At 49.8% G+C, this 21,989-nt stretch overlaps 1 protein-coding gene across 1 annotated transcript in view; it reads left to right on the plus strand.

Annotated features, from left to right (window-relative positions):
- Positions 1-21,989, plus strand: part of SLC14A2 (solute carrier family 14 member 2) — a gene marked incomplete at both ends in the record, with an annotated part of 49,487 nt that overhangs the window by 26,471 nt on the left and 1,027 nt on the right. Inside the window, 9 exons of the mRNA XM_084252385.1 lie at positions 8,685-8,807; positions 10,936-11,018; positions 11,729-11,867; positions 12,566-12,755; positions 13,099-13,227; positions 14,109-14,301; positions 16,458-16,605; positions 18,224-18,358; positions 19,930-19,979. Of these exons, the coding sequence (XP_084108511.1) occupies positions 8,685-8,807; positions 10,936-11,018; positions 11,729-11,867; positions 12,566-12,755; positions 13,099-13,227; positions 14,109-14,301; positions 16,458-16,605; positions 18,224-18,358; positions 19,930-19,979 (1,190 nt within the window). The remainder of the gene's footprint in view (positions 1-8,684; positions 8,808-10,935; positions 11,019-11,728; positions 11,868-12,565; positions 12,756-13,098; positions 13,228-14,108; positions 14,302-16,457; positions 16,606-18,223; positions 18,359-19,929; positions 19,980-21,989) is intronic.

Genomic DNA, 21,989 nt, shown 5'->3' on the forward strand with positions numbered 1-21,989 from the left:
CACACCACCTGAAGTTCAGCATCCCTCAGGGGAGGCCAGAGCAAGAAAGCAAGGATGAGCCTCCAGGGCTGAGCCAGTAAACCAGCCAGCTGGAGAATGAGGAGACATGTCATCAGCAGACAGCCATGGGGCCTGAACTAGCAGCACCAAGGGAAGGGTCGTGAGCAGGGAACTGACCTGGCCTCAGCTCACCACCTCTCCCTGGAATGTGGTGCTCACCAGTTTCCTCCCTCCCTTTGTTTACTTTCTCCCCTCAGAAGGCCCTCCGTGATCAGGACCCCTTGGTGGCAGTTCCAAAACACCTGGCACAGTGGGGAGGGGGCCTTTGGTGTCAGGTGGAGCTAATTCCCTCAGTGTGAGGCTTTGTTTCTGAACCTGAGTAGGCTCACATACCATCACTGAGTGTGTGTGCATGCATGTGTGTGTGCATGTGTGCATGTGTATGCATGTGTGTGTATGCATGTGTGTGTGTGTGTGTGTGTGTGTGTAGGGGGACAACAGGGAGCATACAAATGCAGAGAGACAGGTGGGGAGGGTTGAAGCTTGATCCATTAGACCCACAGAGCCAAACAAAACACATTTGGATTGGGCCTTCTCCCCAAATTCCTTCCCTCCAGACCCCAAGGCCTCATGGGAGGACTGGCTACCTAATATATAGAACCCCAGGGGCCTTTTGGAGACCAGGTTTGGGCATCACTTTCTTGCTCTGAGAGGATGCCATTGTGAGCCCTGAAGGCCCTGGTGAGCAGAAGTCAGCAGGGGGAGTCTGAAAATTTCCACAAAAGCAGAAAGATAGCATCTAGTGTTAGTCTCTACAGAAATTTCCATTGAGGCACTGATGTCACTGCTGCTCCCCAACCTGTGCCTTCTCTGGGAATTAAGAGGGTTACTGAGGTTGGAAAGCAAATCGGCCCCCTGAGGAGACAATTCTTAGACAATTGCTTTAAAGGCAAATACTACATTGAGACTGGTAAATACTAATGAGACTGGTAACTGGGAGGTAATGCCCAAGAGAAGACTGGGCAGCTACTGCGAGACAGTCCCAGCTCTGCCCCTTTAAAGGAAACCTACCTGTTCAAACCAGGTGGGGGAACCATGGCAGCCTGTGTTCCCTAGGGAGCTTGGGAAGGAGTCTACAGAAAGCAAGCCACAGAAAGAAACTTTGATTCTCCCTTCTCCTCGTGGTCCCTTTCCTCACCCAGAGGCCATGCAGTGGGCATAGGTTTGGAGAAGGCAAAGTGAACTTATGGAAAGTCAGCAAAAGGTCAGGCTGGAAGGCTGCAGGAAGTGAAGGCGTTCCGGCCTAAGGAGAAGTCCAGTGCCCGGAGCTGAGGACCAGAGTCACAGCCCAACTGGAAGAAGCTTCTTTCCAGATCTCATTGGTCTAGACTCCTCCAGCCCCCTGCAGGAGCTCAAAAGGAGCCAGGTAAGAGGTTCTGAGGGACAGAAATGAACCAGGTAGGCCTTCTAGCCAACAGGGTCATCTGATTTTTCAAAGGAGAGGAAAAAAAAAAAAAAAAGAAAAATGCTCATCTGTCTCTGTTCCTTTCTTCTGGTGTGCAGGGGGGCCAGTCCTGGGAGGGGACCTTACTAAGACTCCAGAGAGAGTTTAGGTTTGGAGGTTCTAGCTGGAAGAACTCTTTCATAGCGATAATTCACACCCCTGATTATAGATGAGGAAACCATGGCTTGTCCAGAGACCTGGCCAGGGATCAAAGAGCCTGGACAAAAACCCAGGTGTCCTGACTCACAGCCCCCACTCTTTCTGCTCACCTGGTTATGGTCCCAGGCTAACCCATCAGCCCCAAAAACCTTTAGCACCCTAACTGCCTGCTAGTAATGAGCCTTCACATTATTAGTCCTCTTTTCACCACACTGTAACTCACTAGGTTTCTCAGGTCAGCACCAAGTTGAGATGAGCCATGGGATGCTGAAGAGGTGGATTTGAACACCTTCTTTCAGGACTCATTACAGCCAAATCCAGGGTGAAGGCACCTGGACCAGGCATCTTGACCTCTCTCCTCAGGTCCCAGACTTGCCATCAGAACCAGACCACCTCATATCCACAGACAGCTTACCATCCCAGCTTAACAACTTGTCTCCTTTCTGCCTCTCTCTTAAATAGCCCTCTTAGATTACAATAGATATATTCTGTGTAGCTATAATAGGAGGATATTTCTGGAAGATGATAATCATGTCATAAGGAACAACATTCCAGGATGCTCAAGTTATCTGATGAGAGAATAGACAATCTTGTAAGGTAGGTGGCACCAAAGGACTTGACCTTGGTGGACTTGCTGGGGAAAGGGTGTATTATGAGGTTTGGAAATATACATGGCCAGGAAGTATACATGCCTATTATTAATACCCTGGTCTTAATATATGCTTTCTCTCAAATGTCTGCAGATCCCCACCTTCTTTTAGGGTTAGAATGGAGGGAAGTAAGTTTACTCTCAAATGTTGTTGGTATTAGTGTTCTGAACCATTGTGTTAAGAAAGATTCTGTGGATGTATTGGAACTTATTGGAAAAAGAATGCTGTGATCAATTAGCTGTTTGCCATAGATGATTGGGTGAAGGAGTGGCAGGGAAGAGGATGAGGGGAAAAGGAGTATGGAGATGTTGCCACAAGAGAAGTAGCTAGTATACAGTGTTCCAGAACTTTCTTTGGTCTTTCAGTAGGTGTCACAAATGTAATAATATACAGGTGGGTGCTTGGGGGTTATTTTTGGAAGGCAGCTATGCTCACCACCATACCAACGCATCTTAGGGGGGTTATTTTTGGAGGGGAGAGGTTGGTACATTTTGTTTGGGATGTGGAATAATTTGTAATATTTAAGAATAAGAAAGTCACAAATCCATTGGTATCATTTGGGAAATCTTCAACTGTGACACCTACATTGCAGGAGTAAAGAAGAAAAGCCTGGTTCTGTAACTGCTGTGTGACCTCAGATAGGCCTCTTCTCTCTGGACCTCAGTTTCCTTCAGCCAATGCCTAGACTCAAAGGTCACTTGGTTATCAAGGATTTGGAATTCTCCGTGGTTTCATTGGATTGGAAGTATTTACTGAGCTCTTTTCATATACATTGTAATTGTCAATATAAAAATCCAAGGTGGCCCCTCCTTCACAAGATGTAGGCTGGGTACCTTCTGCAAATGCAAAGGGAATTCAAAATGGAGTGATCCATGTGGCCGAATAAGCCAAGCAGGACTTCATGGAGGAAGTAGAACATAAACCAGACCTTGAGTGGTGGATAGGAGTTATTCAAAAAGAGGAAGAAAGCACAGATGGCCAGTGATGAGGTCAGAGACCAAAGCAGGATGTGTGTTGGGAAGAGGAAAGGTGCAATGAGCCACATTATAGAACATGTGCAAAGCCTGGAAGGGGAGCTTGAGCTGGCACACTTGGCAGTAGGGAGCCATGTATATTGTCGAACAAGTGAGTGGCCAATAGTCTAGCAGTTGAAGCACAGAATGGATTGAAAGGGGAAAGATCAAAATCAGAGAGATGACAAAATAGACATGCAACTATGAGGCTGTGGGCTGGGATGAGAACGGGGGAGAAAATGAGCAAAGTCATTGCAGTGGGAGTTCGGTGAGAGGTGACCCCAGCTACAGATGGGCTGCTTCGACTCTTGCAGTCTATTTAACCTCATCTGTGAGTTATCATGAGATATCCTGATGATAAATGAGACACCAACTCATCAAAGCTTATTACTATCTTCTCCATGGAGCAAGCCAAAGACAAAACCTAAGCAAAACAGAACAAAATCCAGGTGAGTTCATTGGCCAGCAAGTGAGCTGTGGGGGAAGAGGCAAGATTAAATGCTATGAGGATTTATCTCAGGGTCATAGTGACTCACATCTTGGCATTTTAAAAGATTGATTTAATTAAAAAGTTGGGATGTCCAACTACTGACCCCCAAGTTCCCATGGACCCAGCCCCCACCTTTACACCGTCCAGTTCTCACACAACCTGCCCCTGGTCCAGCTATATTGGGAAACCTCAGAATGACTTCTGGGTTTTTCTTAAATCTCTGAAGAAAAGGGAGCCACAGGGTAAAGAGAAATGGATTCTAGAATACCTAACTAGGCCATTATATTCAAAAACAGAGTTGAATTGACAGACCAAAAATAAATCCCTAGTAGGAAGGAAGTACTTTTTAGGGAAATAAATCTTAGACTAGAAGGCAAGAGACAGAATAGACCTATGTGATATTCACTCCTGCCTTTGCCAATAGCTGTGGCCTCCGGTCAATGACTACATTTCTCTACACCTAGTTTCCCCAACTGTTAAATGAGAGGGCTAGACTTGATAATCTCAAAACCCTTTTTGAATTCTAACAGCCGTTGCCTTTGATCGCCTATAGAATGATGTTTGAAAAGATTGGCTAAACACAACTTCCCAGAAAAAGATACCAAAAATCTCTCTCTCTCTCTCTCTCTCTCTCTCTCTCTCTCTCTCTCTCTCTCTCTCTCACACACACACACACACACACACACACACACACACACACATACACACACACACAGAAACATTCACAGACTAGTGCTAAAAATTACAAGTCATACTGCAAGCTTAGCTTCCTCATAAGGAAACGTGCCCAAATTGGGGCCAGAGTCATGTGGAACTGGATGTAGGAAAAATTCAGATGTATCACTTTAAAAAATTCATTCGGACATAGTAGCTAGCACGAGGCCTTGTGATGTGTGGGAGTGTCATGAACACCTGGAGGAATGAGAGACCCAGGGAACTGAGAGGGGTGACAAATGGGCCTTGATGGTAGGTCCCAGATGCTCCCTGGGTGGCTATTGCTGGTGAGGTGTGGAAGCGTCTCCACCTGCCGGAGCCAGCAAAGCTATTCAAAACCTGGGAGCAACAACTAGCCACAAGTGTGAGGGAATGGACCTGTTTTGAGTACAGGCTGATATTTTCCCCTCTTCTGAGCAATGTCAGAATTGGTTTGGATTTGTTTTATTCCCCTCTAAGACACTGCAATGAGCACCAACACTGGATCTGACAGGTGGCCTCTTCTACAAATTCTTTTTACCCCTGATATGTGAACGGTCAGCATGTTCTGTCTGTTCGATGTCAGTAGAGGCTTGAGTACTACAGGATACAACTCTAGAAAGTGTTTCTGAACAAATCAGGATGTTCCACAGCTGTGCCGTCTCTGAGTCAAGGTGGGGAAGGCTTTGCTGGAGTCTGGGCTGTTAAAACACAGATGGTAGCAATCCTCAAAGGCTGGGGCTGTGCCCCCGAAATGGTCCTGGAGGCCACCCGGCCCCATGTGGAGCTCTATGACTTGGGGTACTAAATAAGGATTGTTATAGAAGGAGGTGGGGGGGGCTCCTTCATGGGGGTGGGGGGTATGCTGAGGAGTTGTGAGGTTCCCCCACAGCCTTCAGGACAGAGCTGCCCCCTCCCTGTGAGCTACAGCACAGGTAGCAACACTCCAAGCAGCCAGGTGGGGTGCTCACTGCACCTGGGCACACAGTGTCATGTGAGGCAGGCAAATGAGTCAGAAAGAACCAAAAAGAGTAAGTTACTGTGAACAACATTGGTCTGGGGATTCAGGAAACCCAGCTCACCTCTGAGACACCACACAGAACCAACCTGTACTGTCTTGACAACCAAAACAAATCCCTTCAAGAAAGATCTCATCTTCAGTGACTGCCTTTCTTCCCTGTCATTCACTGAGCTCACCCAGCCACTCCTGCAGGATTGCTGGGTTCCCGGCCAACCATTTTATTGTGAACTATAAATGTCCCTTCTTTTATCCAAGCAACACTGGAAATAATCAGCGCTTACCCTGCAACTTCCAAAACCCAATTCAGCTGTTGCCCTTGTTAACCTATGAAAGACCTCACCTTTATTTCAATATTTATCAAGCATTTAACACTGACAATGAGATATATTATTTTTTAAAATGCTGCATAGCCTGAAAGAGCCAATGATTGTTCATCATGCCGCTCAGAAATCTTAAGACATAATAGAATGAGCCCTTATTGATTGGCTCAAAAAGCACTTCCGAGCTCCCACAGTCTACCAGGCTCCTGCCGGCAGGTGCTGGGGTGCCCAGGGGACCCAGTATAACCCTGACAGTCTGGGACCCCACCATCCTATGCAGGTAACAGACAAAATGGATCACTGATACCTGGAAAGCTAAGAGTCGATGCAGGTAGGTGTACAGTGCCAGGCATGTGCAGAAATAAGGAGCCACCTGCCTTGAGCACAGGGACTCGTGCCACTGAGGGAAGTGACTTCCTGAGGGTTTCTGCCATCTGAGCAGGGCAAAAGTATTTTCCAGGGCATTTTGCCAGCATGTTCTCATGCTTATAACGTGGGAAATAAATAGGAGGTTTCCCTCCAAAAGATCTCTCTTCCTCCTGCAGCTGGGGTTGGAGAGGTCCAACCCACGAGTTCTATTTCTTTCTGGAACTGTGCGACTATGGGGCACTGTTCACAAGATGGGCAGCTTGCAGCACTGTGCAGAAATCAGTGCCGAGGTTCTCAGCCGGTCAGCTGCTGGGCTTTTTTTTTTTTTGTTCTTTCTTTCCCCCTCTATTACACCAATGGAACATTTATTTCTAGAACTTTCAGTAGATGTGTTCACGATACTCTTGAAATTGCTGTTATCTGTTGTGGGCGTCCTGAGATTCCATCCCAGAGAGGGCGCGCACGGCGGCCACCTGAGCTGAAGTGCTTGCACGGCTCTTTCCCTCCAGTCTTCGCTGTAGGGCTGTTCCCACTCTCACTCCCAGCTCTGACCAGTGCATCCCGGGGGCTCCTGCCCTCCCTGGGGTCTGCAGCCAGCACTCCCGTATCATGTGAGACCCAGAACCAACACAGGGCTTGATGGCACCTCCCCAACTCAGCTGAAGCAGGACAGAGCAAGGGAAAGAAAGGTGCTTTGTGGTTTTAGTTCTTGAGGCTGGGATGTCAACTCTGGGAATGCGTAGTCCTGTGTGGAGACCCTGCCCCACTTTCCTGGGCCCTGAGCAGGGGCTGATCTGAGGTGCACAACATGAAGGACCGGGGCTTGGGAAGGATCCCCGCAGCCACGCTGAGAGCAGCAGATGGGGGGTCAGGAGATGGGGGTCGACCCTGGCTTTGCCGTGACCCAGGAGCTGGGTGACGTGGGCAAGTTGATTTCTCCAGGCCTGGAGGCAGACAGGGCTCTTGTAGCCCTGCACAGCTCTGAGCCTCTGATGCTGTGGTCACAACATTACTCCAGTCTGGGGCAGCCGGCGCCTGCAGCTGAGGGAGGGAGAGAACAGACCCGCGGACGGGCTTTCCAGTTGTCTGTCCGGTGATAGAATGCGCCCTCCTCGGCCTCATCCCCTGGTCTGTCCGGTCATAGAATGGGCCCTCCTCGGCCTCATCCCTGGCGCAAGCACAGTCTGCAGAGGTGCCCCGGGGCAGCTAACTTGCCAGGTGTCTCTGAAGCTCAGGGCCTAGCGGGCAGCTCCAGACTTGGCCATTCAGGCTCTACTCGGACCCACAAGCAGGAGGCTGGCTCGGGAGCATCTTCCCAACCCTGAGGTGAAGGGAAGGGAACTGGTGGGACGTGTGACCTTTCCGAGCTGGTACACAAAACCCCTTGGCTCCTTGTTCCACCCTGGGAGAGAGCAGTGCCCACCCAGCAGCTTCAGGGTGCCCTTGAAAGGGCCAAGGGAGTTGGCTGAGAAGTGTGTCGCGTGCAGCAGTGTGGGTGCTCCACTTTTCAACAGCCACGCTCCACATGGGTGCTCTGGGGCCCCACTGGAACATTAAAATGCAGGCCTCAGGGGCTACCAAATGCCCCGATTCACCCCTAGGAGCATGCATCTTAGAAGCCGGAGACAGTTCTCGGTCCACACTGCACAATTCGTCCCAAGAGATGGGAGTGTTCTGCTTTGCTGGGATTGGTCATTTTTCATGGTGCTGCAGAGAATTTCTGGAAGCAAATCACAGATTCAGGACTCACCCCCACCCGCCTCTAGACCAGAACTTGCAAACTTTAATGTGCCCAGAAATCACCTAGGAAATCCTGGTGAAGTACAGATGCTGACTCCGTCAATCAGGGTGGAACCTGAGAATCTGCATTTCTAGTCAGCATCCAGATGGTGCCGATGCTGCTGGTCTGGGGACCACACTTTGAGTAGCAAGAACCTGGATTTGTTTTCTCAGTCCAAGCTGCACAATAGCGCCATTCTTTGAATGTTATGGGCATTAAAAACTTTAAGTTTTAAAGTTACTCTAGGGTTGGGCTCAGGCATTTTGTCGAAGTGCCTGAGTGAGGCTCGTGTGCATCAGCGCCAAGGGCCCCACACACACTCCCTGCCACAGGTGGAGACCTAGGCGCTGGCTGAAGAAAAAAGTGGACAGGCAGCTCTTCCACTGTCCAGGCCAGGCCAGGCCAGGGCTGTGGGTCTTAGAGTAGCTGAAGAAAGAAGGCCGGTGACTCACCATCTCATGACACTGACAGGACTTAGGTTGCCGTAGGGAAGGGGCGTGGACCCTGGAGCGGGAGGAACAGGGAAGCTGTTTGTGCCAACGCAGACACCGACTCCCACTCCAGCCTCGGGTCCTCACTCTGTCCTTTCCAGCTTCTGCATGACTTTTCTGGAGCTCTCTGCTTGGTGCTCACGGGGTGCAGACCAGGGTGGGACACTGACCTGTCTCCTTTTGCCCCTGGATAGAAGGCGGTGGGCAGCAGCCGACCACAGTGAGCCCCAAGGCTGATGAAGGCTCAGAGGCCGTGCTCCCCAAGCCCAGAAGCGTGTTCCACATCGAGTGGTCATCCATTCGGAGGAGGAGCAAAGGTTTGCGCTTCCTCCCCATGCTCTTGGGTCCTGGGTTTGCTTATCTCTAAAATGGGCATGGTGGGGAGACCCACAAGGGTCAGGTTCAGTCTCATCACACCTGACCTCAGGCCACAGTCACAGGTCCTGTGGTCTAGATTCTCCCCAGGAGAATGGGGGTAGGGGGGAGCCAGGACAGGATGCAGACACTGTGAGGTTAGGCTGGGAGGTCCCAGACTTCTTGGCTGCACATCGGGATCACCTGCACCACCACCACCCCCAGAGCCTCTCATCTGACATCTGGAGAGTGGCCCGGCAGGGCATAAGGGTCTTGAAATTTTCCCGTGAGTTTCTAATGTTCTACAGACCACTGGTCTAGGAGGCTGCAGATGAAAAGCTCTTGCCTGCAGTAAGAGTAGATGGCAAAGCCAAGAGAATAGAGTTAAGATCCATAGAGGGGAGGGGGTTCCCAAAGGCTAAGAGGAGGACCAGGGGCAGTCAGAGCTGAGCAGGTAGGAAGTCAGAAACTTGGATTTGGAAGCTGAGCCCTCAAAGGGAGGGGTGAGGGGTATCTGTCCCACCAGCTGGAGGGTTGGCTTGAAAAACAGGTCAGAGGGGTCATGGTATTCTGCCCCCGTAAACACACGCCAGCCCCAGAGAGAGGAGCCGACTTGCCCACAGTCACACAAGCGACGAGAGGCACTATGGGGTCAGATGAGTCTGGGTTGTTGTCTCTTTGGGATATCACCTGCCTTCCCGGAAGGTGCCTTAGTGACTCTATTCTTCCATCTGAATACCACTGCCTCATATGCAAAGTGGCCAGCCCAGAGAAAAGACACCTAACGAGGAGGAGAGGGGCCTCTAGCCCAGGGGTGATGTCTCCAACAGGAACCCCTGTGCATGGGGTGCAAGAGAACATGGTTTGCCTCAAAAGATTGAGTCTCCCTCCAAACATCCTCTTACAATAGTGGTTGGGGGCCAGGTGGGAAGGCTTAGTAGAGATGACGATGCAAAGGAACCTGAGAGGTGGAGGTTAATGGCAATTGTTGGACAGTGCAAGCAGAGGGGAGCTTCAGACAGAAGCAGAGGGCTGTCAGGATATCACACACGCTGGCCTTATAGAGGAATCCTCTTAGCTTCTATTCACAGCTCCCAAAATCAGTTTGGAAATTTCCCCTGCATAATATAACTTCCCAACCACACTGGCATTTACAACCCCTGATCCTTCAAAAATGGAAACAAGGCCTCTTGATGCATTCCTTCTACACTTGCGCTTAGCCAAAAGGCAGAGAGGTGATGATACATTCCTTCTAGCGCTTAGACTGGGAACTGGAGGACTGAAAATATCAGGCCTTCAGAACCCAGCCTGCCATTCTCCCACTTGACCACGAGAGGGAGCCAGAGTATCAAGACTGAAACCTGTGCGGCCTAGCTTTGACAATGCATAAACACCCTACTAAGTCGGTCATCTTTGAAAATAATAATAATGGAAAATATGTATACATTAGATCTTTAGAATTACAAATATATACTAAAATCTGTTTCAAATAACAATACGAATATGAGGTCCAACCAGCAGTTGTTGCTAAAATATCTATAAGTCAGAAACATGCATCAGAAAAAGACAGAATAGTCTGAGCTCCTCCAGTTGGGGATGGTCACAGTCTAATTCAAATACAGGTCTTGCATGGCTCAGGGAGCTTCTACTTTACAAATACTGAGTACGATGTAGGAGAGATCGAGTATTATGCTCTTGAACTCCAAGGCCCTCTCTTCATGCATTTGCCAGCTCTCTTGAGTACTGCAGGAGACAGAACTCTGAAGTCAGGGACCAGGGCCTAGTCACTGTTGCTACAACTAAAAAATATAGAAGTTGAATGAAGCTTCTTAACTAAGGTCACTTGAGTCTCTGATCTCCCTAAGTTCCCATAAAATGTCCTATTTATTGGAGGACGTGAGCTTTTTCCCAGAGAGAGGGCCCCAAAGCATCCATGACCAGTAAAAGGAAGGTCTGCTAGCCTCCAGGCTTGCTGAGCTGAGCTGAGACAGGATGCACCGAATATTCTATCTTGAGTCGTGCAAGAGAGGTGATGCTGAGGCACCAGGTAGACGTGTCCTAATTGATGGTGTTTTCTCCTTCCAACTCCAGTCTTTGGAAGAAGCGAACACCAGGAAAGACCAGCCAAAGACTCGCTTCCCTATCAATACCGGAAGCCCACAGTTGAGTTACTGGTGAGTAAGGGGAGGCCCCCACTCAGGAGCAGCGCCCTCGCCCGCTGCCAGAAACAGATCGGGGAGCTGAGGTCCAGAAAAGACCTTCTCTGATTCAGGCGAATTTCACTTGAATTCACATTTTCAGAAACATAATTACCTGGGATTAGAAATGTTTATTTTTCACAGTTTATCAAGTTTCACATTCTTTTCATTTGAATTATTTATTACCTGTCCTCCTCTAAATCCAGCATGCAAACATTTAGAACATTTGCTGGTACCAATTTTCAAAACCAGAATCTTCATATGTTTAATTTTATGGACAGTTAATTTTAAAGGCACGCTGAGGGAGAAATAATTTCTTTTGGAAAGAGTTTGGTAGAGTAGAAGTAATGGTCTAAAAAAAAGAATCTAAAGATCTGTAGTTAAATCTCATGTCTACCATTTGACCTTGACCTTTGCAAATGGACCCTCTCCATGCCTGAGCCTTCCTCCCCAGCGTGAGGAGAAAGATATGGTCCTGAAGGACAAGGTTGTTGCCCATTCTAAATGAGGTGACTTGCCAAAACAAGCAAAAGAGTCTGGTTTACAGAGTCAGATGTTTAAATAGCAATTTCACTAAATACCAAAATGAGAATCTTAGCTTGATCCCAGAGCGAGCGCAAGTGTCACTGCTAGTAGGAAGGACCCCAAATGTGGGAGCTCCTTGACCGCCTCTCGTCCCTGGACAGGATCTGGACATCATGGAGGAGAGCACGGAGAGCAAGACTTCCTGGATTCAGAGTTCCATGGCCGCCAGTGGCAAAAGAGTCAGCCAAGCCCTCAGCTACATCACAGGAGAGATGAAGGCGTGTGGAGAGGGGCTTAAAGGTAAAGGCTCTGCTATCGCACACCCCAACGGTCCCCTCTGCCCCTCCCCCAGATACGCATTTCCCTGGTTCTGGACCACACTGAGTTCTGGTCTTCTAGAAGGGGGTCATTAGACGAGACATGACGTCTCTCAGGATGACAGTATATAATGTGTGTCAGCTCTCACATCTGAACAAAGCAGAACAACCCATCAGAGCACAGCAGTCAGGCCTTTTAACCCTGGGGTTCTGGAGCCAGCATTGCAGGAAAATGTTGGTCTCTCTGCGGTTCATAGGAAAATGGAGCATCAGGGTTCTCTTGAGCAGTCTCCCCAAAGTTCAGGCCCTCAGTGGGCTTGACCCTCTATGAAACGAGAGTGTTTTCTTCATGGGTGTCTTCTGGAACATGCATGCCTCTCTTCTGGGCACAGACAGCTCGGGAATCCCGTCCTGCTCCTTGGAAAACTGCCTAATGATGTTTTCCAAGTTTTCCAGCTGGCCTGGGCCTAAAGAGTGTTGGGGGCCATCTAAGGTCCTCTTAGTTCCCTTGTTTACCCCCAACTGTGGAGGTGCCAGCAGGCACTGGTCTCCTGCAGCCTGCTTTGGAGGCAGAGAGGCCCTCATGTCCTCTGCCCTCATACTGTCCACCTGCCCACTAGGGCCTCACCCAGAGCCGCCACGCCTAACATTAACTGGCTTCCTGTCCTGGTTACATTTCAGACAAGTCCCCAGTGTTTCAGTTCCTGGACTGGGTGCTGCGGAGCACATCTCAGGTGATGTTTGTGAACAACCCCCTCAGCGGTCTCCTCATGGTCATCGGCCTCTTCATTCAGAACCCCTGGTGGGCCCTCTTGGGCTGCGTGGGCACCGTGGTGTCCACTTTGACAGCCCTCGTCCTGAGTCAGGACAGGTAAGTTCCAGGAAGCCCAGGGGCCCGCGTGTGGCCAAGAGGAGACTTGGGCGGGACCCCTGCCCGGCTTTCCACCCCTTGCTTCTTAACTCCTTGCTGAGAAACCCCTCAGAATAAGGACCCTAATAACTGCAGACCACCACCCTGACTGCCTTGTCATAGTACCTATTGTCCTGGAGCGCGCAGGGGTGCTGTCTTCCCACCCAGTACCAGAGGGGCCTGCATGTAAATGCGCGTGTGGTCAGGCCCCGGTTGAGACAGATGGACTCAGAAGGCAAATCAAAGGCAGCCCCACACCCGTGAGGACACAGGGATCCTCCACTTACCTGCCTCTCCTCCCCAGGTCGGCCATTGCTGCAGGACTCCACGGGTACAACGGGGTGCTGGTGGGGCTGCTGCTGGCCGTGTTCTCGGACAAGGGTGACTATTACTGGTGGCTTTTGCTCCCTGTGATCATTATGTCCACGTCCTGGTAAGTTTGCTTCGAGGCCGTGGCTGATCAATGCCACCAACCATTTTACCCTACTCAGTGACAGACTTAAAGTGGCTTTCTCTTAGTTGGCACATAAGAGTCGCCCCCTGGAAACAGTTACTCCCCTCAGGCAGTGACAGCACCTCGTAAGTGCCCTACAGTCCAGTACCTCAGCACCTAACCGCCCTTCCTTCCTCTGCTTCCTTCTTCTCTTTCCCCAATTTGAAAGGATTCCTGGTCCTCCCTTGCCAGGGCACAGAGTAAGAAACAGAGCCCACCTGGGTTAAGAGCTGCACCAGGGTTAACCCTGGGTTAACCCACTTAACCTGGGTTAAGAGCTGCACCACGGGTCCTCTCAGTTTTTGGAAATGTCCTTTTCCCTCCTTCACTCTGGGCTGTCGCTGTCCTTGGGACCTGCCAGACTGACGCAGCCACTGGTGGAGAGGAAGGGCCACCCACCAGGCAGAGGCCCCAGAGAGCCGGGCCCAGGTCCTCCTGCACCTCCAAAAATTTGTAGGGCGCTGTCAGAAATCTCAGAAATCTTGAAGTTTCTGTGCTCTCAGTTACTTGACAAACATGTATTGAATGAATGAACGTGTCTCCCTGTCCCGTGACTCCCCCAGCCTGTTCTTTGCTCGGGAATGGAGCTGTGTGACCCTTCAAGGTCATTCTGTGACCCCCTGCTGTAGACTTGCCCCAGAGTGCCCTGCCCCTGCAGCTGAATCTGGCATCCCCTTGCCGCTATGCAAGGCACAGGGAAGAGCCCCGGGGAAGACTTGGTTCCCAGCAGACGAGAAGGCGTAGGTTGCTCCCTCCTCCTGCTCACTGCAGTGTTGGGTCAGGAGGCTGCTGGCACGGTTCTCTTGTGCTTCTGCCATCAGCCCCATCCTCTCCAGTGCTCTGGGCACCATCTTCAGCAAGTGGGACCTCCCCGTCTTCACGCTACCCCTCAACATCGCCGTGACCCTGTACCTGGCAGCCACAGGCCACTACAACCTCTTCTTCCCCACGACACTGCTGCAGCCTGCCGCCTCCGTGCCCAATATCACCTGGTCTGAGGTCCAGGTGCCCTTGGTAGGTGTCATGGAAGGCAGAGGGGCAGCGTCTGTCCGAGGCCCTATTGCCATGGCGCATGCCTATTTTGAACATCAGAAAGGCCCACAAGGAATAGCTAGTAGCAGTTACGCAGTGGGGGCACTTATACACTACACTGTACCTTCTTTGCTGTTCTTCAAGAGCTAAGGGTCATTTCTGGTCCCATGTGTCACAGCACAGAGGGAGAACCTGGCCAGGTTAGAGACCCACCTAAGGACACACACTGTGGAGAGCGAGGGCAAGACCAAAACTTCGTTGTCTGACTTCTAGGCCTGGGTTCTATCTTTTATAGCATATTTGATGCTTTGTTCCAGTTTTAATCCCATTTCTGTTGTGTCCTCTCTCATTCAATGTCATGGAGTCATTGAAGACGTCCAGCTATAGGCTGAAATCACATGTATTGAATGAATGAATGTGACTCCCTGTCCCTTCACTCCCCCAGTCTATTCTTGGGGGCAAGCTCACACCTGAGAGCACGGTGTTCCTCCACTAGAAATACGTGTAACAGAGCTTTTCGGGCTCTTTACAAATATTCTGTGTGCGTTGCTGGCCTCTGGAGGCCTGCCAAGATCATCAACAACAGCTTAGTGTGGAGCCAGCTTGGAGGGGTGCCCGCCAGCCCCCTTATCTCCGTGCACACGTTTCGCCCAGGTCCTCCTGTTTTCCGTTACACCAGATGATGCCACAGGTTAATCACAGAAACTTCGTTATGGGCAAGTCATCATCTAACCACAAAGCTCTTGGGCTCAGCAAGAAATAATGCCTCCTGGTTTCTCTCAGCAGCAACTTGAGGTCAGCAGCAGCCGCCACAGGAGGAAAAGCTCCGCTCTGGCCCCGGGCGCATCCCGCTTAGGGAGAGAAACCCGTGCGGGCCCCTTCCCTGAGGGGCTCTTGGGTGCATGGCAGGAGCTCCACGGGCCAGAGGTCAGAAAGGGCCCCCTGTTGGCAACCCGGCTCCACAGCTGTCCTCTCCTGCTGCCCTCGTGGTGGAGCTTAGGCTAAGGGAGATGAAGGCCAGTTTAAGGTATTTTGTATTCGCCATGCCACCTTATCCATTGAAAAGATGTCTAGGGGGTTTGTAAAAGTGAAGGAAAGGATTGGAGACTCCTGTCCAAATACTTTAAAATCTCAGAGTTTCAGGAAAGAAGACTCCAATTTGGGTGGTTTTTAAGGAATAGCTTCCGGCAGGCTGAATGGGGGGTGGCAATGACTCGTGTATCTTATCTTTGACCATTGTAGTTAGAGCCCTGAGTTTAGGGGAAACATGACGGAGAAAGGGTTTAAACTCCGATAATGTTGAGTCCCCACAGGCTTCTCTGCTCTCGTGGTCACTGGAGAGCCCCCCAGAGAGTGTGGCCAGTGGGGCATGAGACTGTCCAGGCCACCGCCTCTGTAGAAAACAGCCCCTGGTGGTAGCTGAGTCCTGCACCCTGTGCTGGGGCGACAGGAGACCCAGCCCAAGGGTCAACCCGCTACACGGACAAGCCCTCTAGATATTTATTATTTTCTAATGAATACTACCCTCATTTGAAAAGATCTCAGTTTCTCTTCTCTGGGGGTTTAGTACCTTACACTCATTTTTCTACTTAAAAGAAACTCATCCTAGCCCCTTAGTTTTCTAAGAACTCAAGATTAAACCAAAAAGTGAGTGTTCTTTAGAGTCAGCTTAAAATTTGAGTAAAGCTACATTGGAAACCTCCTGCAAAATGCTAATGTGAAAGATTTGGCTCCCAAACATTTCTAGCCAAGCTTCAAGTGGCTCTGCTTACCCTACTAAGGGCATTAGACACCCTTATCCTCAGGGGATAAGTCCGAAGACCCTCCCCCAGTGGATGCCTGGAACCCGATAGGATCAAAGCCTATATATACTGTTTTTTTTCCTGCACATGCACACCAAAGATAAAATTTAATTTATAAATTTAGACACAGTAAGAGATTAACAATAACAATTATAAAATGTAACAATTACAACTACATACTATAAGAATGTTACGTGACTGTGGTCTCTCCCTCTGCCCGCTCCTATCTTATTGTACAAAATCTTTTCTGACCAGTATCTGTGGGTAACAGAAACCATAGAAAGCAAACTTTCAGAGGGGACTGCTATAATGGCCTGTGACCTGTTGCCCCCACAGCTTTTGAGAGCCATCCCTGTCGGCATTGGCCAAGTGTTTGGCTGTGATAATCCCTGGACTGGCGGCATCTTCATCATAGCTTTGTTCGTTTCTTCACCTCTTATTTGCTTGCACGCTGTGATTGGATCCACCATAGGCATGCTCGCAGGTTAGTGTCCTCCCTTTCCCCTGATTGATGGATCATAAGGAAGTTAGTGCCTGGGGCCAGCTCCAAAGGAAATGATGACCTGTTCTTCAATGTTCCACGTGCTTGTCCCTGTAAACATCTCCTCCTTCCATTGTATCATGTTTTTCCATTTTTGGTGCCAGTGTCCTTATGCGCCCCTGAGCAAAAAACTGGCCTCAAGAAAGGCTTTAGTGTTAGTCATTTACACCTTAGTATGAATTTAGAGTTTGAGAAGAGGGTTTTTTAAAAAAAAATGTATTTATTTATTTATACAAGCACTGGGTACAGTCAGAAGCGCAGGAGGGTGAGAGAATTCACCAGAGCCAGAGGGGAGAGCAGAGCAGGCAGACTGACGAAATACACTGCTGAGGAGAGCAGTGGACATGGCAGGAGAGGTCTGCCTTGCAATGTAGGATTCTCCCTGGCCGGCCAGAAATCTAACCAATGCTGCAGAGGCTGTGGACAGCTTCAGAGCTCTGCACTCAACCCGCTGCGCCACCAGGGAGGCCCAGAGAAGAGTTTCTTTTTAAGTCTTATTTCTCATGATAAGAATTTGTTCTCCATTAGGGAACATTAAGATTTCAATGAAGAAGGAGAGTTCCCTTTTGTAGTAGTGAAAGGACCTTCTCTGGACTTTATTATTATTATTATTATTATTATTATTATTATTATTATTATTAAAGTAACAGTGCATTGTAAAAATTAAGTTCCAGGTGTGCATCATCAAAAAATGAAAGTGTCGGGCTTCCCCTGGTGGCACAGCGGTTGAGCGCTGGGTTGCGAAGCTGCCCGCAGCCTCTGCAGCGCCAGTTCGATCCCCGGCTGCTCCCCGGCCACCAGAGGAGGGTCCCACGTGGCGCACAGACCTCTCCTGCCGCCCGCTGCTCCCCTCAGCAGTGTACTTCGGTCCTTCTGCCTGCTCTGCTCCCCACTCTGGCTCTGGTGAATTCTCTCACTTTCCCGCGCTTCTGACTGTACCCAGTGCTTGTATAAATAAATAAATCTTTAAAAAAAAAAATCAAGGTGTCCATACTACATTAAGTTCACCTCTGAAAGTCCAGTTCTATTCTATAGCATACAATTGTCACCTCTGTCCTAATTCACCCACCTTTCCCCTGTCCCAGAGTCCATAGTCAGTCTCTCCTGCCCGTGACTGTTTAACCTCTAATAGTCAAGTGGCTCATGCCCATTTGTTGCCTTTAGATTTTTTTGTCACTGAATAAAATCAGTTCTTTTTTTTATAAACACCTAAGAGGATGGGCCTCCCTAGTGGCGCAGGGTGTTGAGCACGTGCTGTGAGGCTGTCCGCAGACTTTGCAGCAGGAGTTCGATTCTCGGCCAGCCTGGGAGATACCCACATGGTGTGGCGGACCTCTCTTGTCTCGCCCGCTGCTCCCTTCAGCAGTGTATTTCTTACATCTGCCTGTTCTGCTCCCCACTCTCTGGTGAATCTTCTTACCCACTGTGACTCTGGCTGGTACCCCACTTCTTAAAAATAAAAAAGATCTAAGAGGACTTTGAGGACTGTGGTGGGTTTCAGACCAACTGGTGAGTCCTGTGAGACCCGAAACTCAGCCCTGCCGTCTGCCTTCTCTCCCAGCGCTCACCATCGCCACGCCCTTTCACTCCATCTACTTGGGGCTGTGTGGCTACAACAGCGCGCTGGCCTGCATCGCCATCGGAGGCATGTTCTATGTCATCAACTGGCAGACGCACCTGCTCGCCATGGCCTGCGGTAGGTACCCCAAGGAGCTCCTCCCACCCCAGAAGAGGCCTGTGTCTGTCTCTGATCATTCCGCCTTCCTCCGCAGATAAATGGGAAGCTGTTTTACTAAGAGAATTTGTCTTTAAAATTGCGTTGCCTGGTTGTTTTGTACATTTGAAACCGTTTTAACTGAGCACAGTGCGGAACCACCTGGAGACAGATTTCTCGGGTGGTTGTTTGCTCTTTGTCCCTGGCTGTCTCCTGTGGGTGCCGCTTCCCTGAAGGGTGATTGGAGCTAATCAACCCAGAGACTCTAATGCTAATGAGAAGGGGGTGATTTGCATCAGTTACAGTAATTAACCTTAAGTACCTTCAGTAAGACCTTGGTTGGAGATCTGTTGAGAACCCCAATAAATAAGACTGAGTGTAACAACTTGTTACAATACAATACATGTATGTATATATATACATATATTCTCATCCTTGAAAACTTTTATTTCTTAATGTTATATGGACAGGGAGTCAAATAAAACTCCTTCAACCAGGAGATTTGACAGAGTTTTCATTCCAGCACCTTAGACTCTGTATACATTATCTATACAAACTTATTCCTTTTTAGATTTTTTTTAAACTAAAAATGTACGTGATAACCTTGACATAGTTCTGTGGCCCTGGGCGGGAGCACCCCCTTCAGTTTGTCGCAAGCCTGTTAAGAAGTGGCATCTCACACGTGGGGAGCACCAGTAAGTTCTGTCCTCCCCCCCCCCAGAGAATTTAGCCATCTGGGGTGACACAGTAAGATTGTGTGCCCACACCCCTCTTCAGGTAATCACACCTTCATCTCCTCCACCCTCCCACTTGAGGGCCTACCCCAAACACTAGGGATTATCCCGCTGAAAGACACAACCGCTTGGGGTTCACCCTCCCCGGGCCTCAGCTTCCTCATCTGTAAAAGGAGAAAGGAATATCCCCGATGTAGGAATGCTGAAGGAGGCAGGCAGGATTGCTACCTGCCGGGCCCCCAGTAACTCTCCTAGGGACCCCAGGATGCTTCTTGTGGAAAATCAGAATTCAGAAGCAAAGCCCATTTTCCCAGGGCCTCACCTCCTGCCAGCACCTGGCTCTTCCTGGCGGCCAGCCCGGCCAAGTCCTCTGCACACAGAGCCTGGGGGGTGGTGAGGCAGTGGTCAGACTTGATCTCCCTGGAGCTTTCAGGGTGCTGCTCTTCCCTGGAAACCCATATTATATTAATAACTTGCTGTGGGTTCTGAGGCTCACTCACCGTAGCTGTACAGTAAAATTTTCATTTATGGTTTATACTGCTAAATGTTCCTTTGCTAGAATGCAAGGTGGCGGGACCCCAGGGACCCCTAACAGCTCATTCCTGGCCCTCTTAACAAAGTTCATCTGCAGTCTTAGCCGTGCCGGCATTTGCATGGAATTTAACACTTTTCAAAGCTGCCAAGCAGTGGAAACATAACTCAAGTGGTTTTGTTTTCATCTGAGAGGTGGCATTTGAGGCATAAAATGTCTGGGGAGAGGGTATATCGACTAAGCTCAGGCTCTGTTAGCCATTGGACTTTCACTTGTTTCTTTTCCAGCACTGTTCTCGGCCTACCTGGGTGCTGCCCTGTCTAACATGTTCTCTGTGGTGAGTGAACGTGAGCTGAAATGCCCACCAACCATTGTTGTCATGGTTCCCCAAACCAGTGTGATCCCCTCCTCCAGGAAGCCTTCCCTGATTCACCCCTCTTCCCTCAAGCCACACAACTCTAGACAGAAGTGCTAGACCTCAAAAGCTGAAATATCAGCCGCTAGTGAATTGGATCCCAGTGTCAGTGGGCTAATGGAGTTCCTTGGAGGACAATTGGACGAGCATTATCTTGTAAACAAATCCCTTCTGCTGTATCATCATCTAGAAATGTTTTAAATCTGTATTATTTCATTTTTGTATGTTGACGGTTGTCTGCCCCCCTAGCTTGTGGACCAGCTTTGTTGCTCACATAGCAACAAGCACAGAGTCAGGCTCACAGGGGAGGCTGCTGGGAAGAAGGGGACTGGAAGCCGTGCCAAGCCCAAAAGAAGACTGAGCTGGTGGCAGTGGGTGCAGCGGCAGTCTGAGGCCCCTTCCTTGTCTGAGCCCCAGTGTAGGGTGGCATTTGAGGTCAGAAGGTGCTGTGTGGCCAGGCCAGCCCCCATTGGGAGGGGCCCAAACCCTTTTCAGAGGACTCAGCCTGCAGCCCACGTCTCCCCTTCTTAATTAAGGGGTCCAGGACGCATCTCACATAGGTAAACAGAAAAAACCTGTTCCTGCAGGTAGAGCTGGGGGTGGGCATTTTACTCACACCTGAATAACTGCCTCCTTCACCCGTAGTGAAATGGGGTTGTATGGACTAAGCATGGGCAGGAATTTTCTAAGCAATGAAATGAGCCTTCCCTATTACGTGCATCTGCTACAGTTGACATGCAGTGACACATCAGGTCCTCTACCACCTTCATCTCCTGGGCTCCTTCAGAACAGGATGTGGGTTATGTTTTTAAATTATTCCAGTGTCCATCACATAGCAGGTGCTCAAAAAATACTGAATGAATGAAACCCTAAGGCAGGGAACCCCCACCCTGGGGGATATTAAGGGTTTCCGTACACGGGGCACAATAGCCACGATCACACATGTGGACAGAGGGCGGAATACCCTCTGAGCACCTGCCTGACCGTGCTCTCCCATCTCTGCTGGCACCCACCTTTCATCCAGCTGTCCAGCAAATGAATACCGGCCACAAGCCTTCCTCAGACACGGTGCTGGGAAGGGGTGTAACATGAGACTGGTTCCTGCTCCTAGGATTTGCAAGGTGACTGGCCTGTCCTCCATGCATAGAGAAGTTACAGGTCAGACATTTTTCAAAACAAAAACAAGTTTACTTGCTGCATGCCTGCTTCATTTAAGACACAGCACTCACCACTCTCAGGGATACAAAAAGCGCAGGTCATTAACTTACTCCAAAGGAATTTCCAATCTTCTCAAGGGACGTGATATAAAAATGCTGATTGACACCTACAAGACCATTGTCCACAGAAGAGAGCATGAAGGGGCCACTTTGTCATGGGCATGTGTGCAGTGCCAGGTCCTCGAGAATGCCACCCTCTGCCTGATGGCAACATCACATACTGAGGACCATGTATTGAGGACGTAGCGCAAGGCACCAACTCTCTGCATAAACGTCATTGTCTCCATTTCACTATCGAGAAAACAGGTCTTGGGAAGATGACAGGACCATGACAGGGAGATGTGGGCTGAGCCCTGGGCCTGGGTTTGTGGAGCTCCTGCCCCACATCCTCCCCACTTTGGGACTCGGAGGGGTGGCTTCCCAGAATACACAGTGAGCACATTGTATTCATCACCAGCCACAGCTCTCACAGCCCCAGGCCCAGCCCACAGAGCCACCTTTGAAGCCCACAGGCTTTCACCCAACTGTTCAGCAAATAAATATGGGCCACATGCCTTCCTCAGATACAGTACTGGGAAGGGGAGCAACATGAGACTTTGCTCCTGCTCCTAGGGTTTGCAAGATGACTGTTCCTGCGGGCACTGCTCCCGCTGTGCTGTCACCTGGGGTTATTTTACTGCTTGTGATAGAATGATGACGGGGAGAGGAGGTGTGA

The sequence above is a fragment of the Talpa europaea genome, assembly GCF_964194135.1.
Source record: "Talpa europaea genome assembly, chromosome: 13".
Classification (NCBI taxonomy): domain Eukaryota; kingdom Metazoa; phylum Chordata; class Mammalia; order Eulipotyphla; family Talpidae; genus Talpa; species Talpa europaea.